The 5,301-nt window shown below is 39.8% G+C and overlaps 1 protein-coding gene across 1 annotated transcript; it reads right to left on the reverse strand.

Moving 5' to 3' along the window:
- Window positions 1-3,651: 3,651 nt before the first annotated feature.
- On the reverse strand, window positions 3,652-4,716 carry mc4r (melanocortin 4 receptor; the record flags this gene model as incomplete). The annotated part of the gene is made up of 1 exon (XM_084411146.1): window positions 3,652-4,716. One exon carries the CDS (start codon window positions 4,714-4,716, stop codon window positions 3,736-3,738), a length of 981 nt encoding a protein of 326 aa, XP_084267272.1. The 3' UTR covers window positions 3,652-3,735.
- Between the last annotated feature and the right edge of the window lie 585 nt (window positions 4,717-5,301).

Raw genomic sequence — 5,301 nt, forward strand, 5'->3', positions numbered from 1 at the left:
GCAGAGCTAATATGTTATTGACCATGCTCAATTACAGGCAATCAATTCCAGTGACCAAATAGGAGAAATACAGAGAAACCCCTTGTGCATCTCCTTCCCTGTATAGGATGAAACTGTGACCATTTTACACATTAGCATTTTTATTTTTAAGATATCTTTTCATGCAGACCTAGAAAGTATTTCATGCTGTGTAAATCTACCGTGTACGTTGCAGAAGCATTTATCATGTCACGTGTTCAGAGAAGGTGTTTTATTCAGTGATGAAAATGTGAACTGCAAACAAAAAGATGATTAAGGCACTTATGAAGCAGCAATCTGATACACTCAATCTTAAAATTTAATGAGACTTATAAATGGATTGTAATCGCTATCAGGAGAAAAAAAGCTCAAAGAGGGGCTTTGTGTCACACTTAAACTGATCAATATTACTCAGAGGTGATCTGATGAATCGGTTTTTCTTTTTTTTTTACCAAATGTAATGGAGCAACAGTCAAGGGTATAGACTCTAAATAACTTTTATGAGTTGTGTAAAAACACAGATAATGAGTGCTATATCTTAGACATTGCAATATCTTATTCAAATTATCTTAAAATAAGTAAATTTTTATTGATTGATTGCACATGCTAATGTGTGGCCATTACAAACTGAACACCAGACTACATGAATAGATGTGTTGCAGGGGTCAGAATCATTTCATTTCCAGTGAAGACTGAAAAAATTACTTTGTAACAATAGGATATATAGGTTTCCATCAGACTGCCAGGCTGTTTTCCTTAATTTCCTAATGTCACAACTAGTGAAGGGTTGGTGTCACCAGCTTGTAGTGCCACCAGCTAATTGGTTTTGTCATGTAATTTTCAATGTGGCTCCAGAGAGATTTGCCATACAGCTTAGGTGATTGGCTCAAAACCACATGTAATTAGGAAAAAAGTGTCCATGGTCAAAGACGGCAGAATTAAAATTGAGATTAAGAATTTCTTAAAAATTAAGATTTAAGAAACTTAAGAATTAAGATTTAGATAAGAGACAAAACCATGGACGAAACAATGGATGAAGACGCAGCAGGTCCATCCCGGGAATGTGCCAACCCGTGGCCCCACCTCGCCAGACTATTTCAATTTTCTGAACAAGTTAATGATAGTTTTCGCTTCAAGTGTTTGCTGTGTTTACCAATGTAAGCACTGTGGCAGTAGTAATGCAATATTTAGAAAATGTACTCTTGTACTCTTGATACTCAAGTACTTTTAAAAACAAGTACTTCAGTACTTTTTCTTAAGTAGATATCTGACTGTAGTACTTTTACTTGTACTTGAGTAAAATTTAGCAAGGGGTATCTGTACTTTTACTCAAGTAATGAAGCTGTGTACTCTGTCCGCCTCTGATAATTAATAATACGGGCTAATTACTTAGCATAAGCCATCAGACAAGTGTTATTTAAACAAACTCCTGATGTACTTACAAACTTTCCAATGCCTCGTTTTATGAGTACAGAACCTATTTGTACTACTGTAGAAGTAGCAATATTAGTGGGGTAATTTAAGAGATACAAACTTGGATACATTAGCGCCTGCACTAAGCCATTCGGCTGATATCTCTAAATAAGCTCTACATTTAATAATGTTCGACCAAGGGAAAAAAAGCTTCTGGGGGGGGGGGGGGGGGTGTTTGACTCGAGGTCATGGTGCAAAGGACCCTAGGTTGAAATTACTCTGAACCATCCCTTTAAAATGAAAATGAAATTAAAAGTGTTGATTGGGGCATTCAATTTAGATCTGCTCATGTTGCATCATACTTTTCTAGCGTTTTACAGTGTCTATAACCAATCACACACACGACTCTGTTGAGTTTATGAATGCAATGGCCAATCAGAGATGTTAAGATTAGTAATCGCTGAAACACCGGATGCTGTATTCGGTGAAACACCGGATGTTGTATTCGGTGCGCGAGCTGAACTCTGAATTCTGACTATATTCACTCTCGCGCATGCTTACATCATAAACTGATAAACATAAACAGATTTGGTGATTGTGCTATTGAGAGCGTTGAAGCTAATATAAAGGTTTTTCTATTTACAACGTATTTTTGCAGCATTGAGCAATGTTGCCAATCACAAACATATCTGATGATTTCTTGAATGCAATGGCCAATCAGATGTGTTTAAGTTGGAACCCCTTACCACTCAAAATGCCGGAGTTTTCGTTCAGTGCTTAGATCTGCACACTCAAATCCCTCGTTATAATAACTTGAAACAAAAAAAGTTTAGACATTATCTAGGCTAAATAAGACAGGCCATTGTACAGTCAGCTTAATCGATTAGCAGAACTTTGTGAGATCACGATGAATTAAGATGAGTGACAGCTTGGGGATTATAGTCTAAGGCCATTGTACAGTCAGCTTAATCGATTAGCAGAACTTTGTGAGATCACGATGAATTAAGATGAGTGACAGCTTGGGGATTATAGTCTAAAGGGAGCACTTTTATGCACGCTTTCTGGGCGATAATCCATTCAGAATTTGAAGAAAACGTATGTATTGCTGCATTAGGAAATAGGCAATTTATTATTCAAACTGGCTGCCATGCCAAATCGTGCATATGCTTGCCTGTACAAATCATAGTGGTTTGTGAACATAACCACTTTAATAACAAGAGCGTTTATGTTGTGATGTGTAGGTTGTTGATAGGAAACACGCAACTATTTCATGAGATTCTATTTAAATGTGTTTTTAAGGAGGAATCGCATCTAGCCTTACCCTAGAGTTGATTTACCCTCCACCTATGCTAACAGGAATGCCAAATGATGGCTTTATCCAGGTAGGCTACTATAGATCTCAGCATGCTGAGAGAAATAATCATAATATTTTTTTAAGTGCATTCAGTGGATTTGGCATTGTAATATTATTGGAAGAGAGGAAAATCATGGATATAAATGAGAGCATGTGAATGTGCAAACAGACAGAAATCCTTTCTAATATAGTTGCACGAGACGAGAGACTTTGCAGCACAATAGGTTAACCTTTAAAAAAGACTAACAAAATAAATAGCTTCTAAGACCCTGTAGGCAATCATCTACTAGATGATATGGAGATTTACCTTTTGAGCTCCATGACACTGACACAGAGGAAAGAACGGAAAATGTAAACCAAGACATGAAATCCACAAAAAAAATTATGTGGCATAATTGCTCATTTTTATGTTTTTTTTATTGCACAATCAGATGGCATTGCAAAAAAATGAATGATCTTAATAACTTACAAAGTATAAAAATAAATGCAGTCTGAAACACATGTATCAAGCTGCAATGGTCCTTGGGCTGGATAATAAAGTACCAACCTGCTAACAGAACATAATCACAATTGCCAAGCACATTGTGCATGTGCTTGAGTCCCTGAATCACAACACACAGCAGAATGCTTTAAATATTGGCACTTTTGATGTCTTATTCAGCAGATAAAATGAACGAGTCTGGTATATATACATGTATATATATACATATATAAACACCAAAACAATATGTAAATTAATAAAAAATATTTTAACCGAATCCTTGAGTCTTGAGCTTTCTTTTTATGGTCAGCACAGCCATAGTATCAGCTTTCTCTGGGCATCAAATAAATGTGCACAGCTATGCAGTGTAATTAGATCTCCTACATTCTCAGCATCATCCACTTGTTGTCTTGTGCTATCTTGTAAGCCAACGTCTCACAATCAGTTTCTTAACGTCAAACAGAAAACCTTATGCAAACAGAGAGGTCAGTCCATACCAGCAGCAGCAGATTTCCTTGAAGGTCTTCCTCATCTCTTGGCTCCTGAAGGCATAGATGAGAGGGTCTATGACTGAGTTGCACATAATGAGGATCAGATACATGTTGAAGTGAGACATGAAGCAGATGCAATAGGGGTTCCGGGGGCAGGAGATCATGAGGATGAGGTGCAAGAAAAACGGAGCCCAGCACACTACGAATACCCCCAGCAGGATAGTGATGGTGATGGCCCCCTTCATATTTGCTGCCTGCCAGATAGGGCCATTGCCAGGGAGGGCAGCAATGCGCTTCATGTGCAGCCGGGCTAGAAGAAACATGTGGACGTAGAGTGAGGCCATGAGCGCCAACATGGTGAAGAACATGCTGATAAGGCAGATGAGAACGGTGGTGCTCTCCGAGTACACGATGAAGAGCACGCCGGAGACTGTACAGAAGGTCCAGATGCAGGTTATGATGGTGCCTGCCCGCCGCTGGGTCATGATGTTGTGGTAGCGCAAGGCGTAGAAGATCGTGATGTAGCGGTCCACCGCGATGGCCAACAAACTCCAAATGGAGGCTAACAGCGAGCTGCAGATCATTGAGTCAAAAATGTTGTCCATGTTTTTGATAATGCTTTCGCGGTTGGTCAGGTTGCCCCCAGTGATGAGCGCTATCACGACCGTTTCTGAAGCATTGGAGACACTGACCAACAAGTCTGCTACAGCTAAACTGCAGATAAAGAAATACATGGGAGAGTGAAGGTTCTTGTTCTTGACAATAGCCGCAATCACCAGAATGTTCTCCAGGAGACTGACGAGCCCGAGCGTGAGGAAGACCTCTGTGGAGATGAGCAGCTGCTCATAGCATCCTGAGGCTGATCCTCTCTCGCCCTGAACAGGCTTTCCCACCGGCAGAGCTCCCTGGCTGTGATTCCGGTATGAATGATGCAGTCCATGATGATGTGAGGTGTTCATTTCCCTGAATATCTGTGGTCAGTGGTTTGACCAAAAGAAAGAAAGCAGATAGTGAACAAACATCCGTCACCTCCTCTCTGTGATAACTCTTCCTCCAAAGCAGCAAAAACATCCAACAAAGGGCTGCAAGAGCCTCCTACATAAGAGCACAAGATAAAAAATAGTGATAAAAACATGCAGACAGAGAACTAGAGGATAGGAGACAGCGACATCTGACTGAATCTATAAACACTGACTCTGTTGAAGTGCACAAATGCAATATGCAGTATTCAGAGTGAGGCATTCAGTCTCCAGAGTGCTCCCAGCACTTGGCAGGCAGGCGAGTGAGATACTCTTGCTCCCACAGCCACGGTCTGGCTTGCTGGTAGGCCCCTCCCCTAGTTTTCTCCACCAATCAGCAATGATGAGTGAAGGCAAGTATGAATGGTGTTGCCTCTGTCTAACAGATAAAATATTCTAAAGAGGTTGTTTTCTTAGAGCATTTTGGTGGCATGTCATTTAAATAATGAAGTAACTCAAGTAACAAGCATTCAGTTTACCTTGTGAGCATGTTTGTGTTTAAGCAATATCACATTTGAATTTGAA

This window comes from Rutilus rutilus, assembly GCF_951802725.1.
Source record: "Rutilus rutilus genome assembly, chromosome: 6".
NCBI lineage: Eukaryota > Metazoa > Chordata > Actinopteri > Cypriniformes > Leuciscidae > Rutilus > Rutilus rutilus.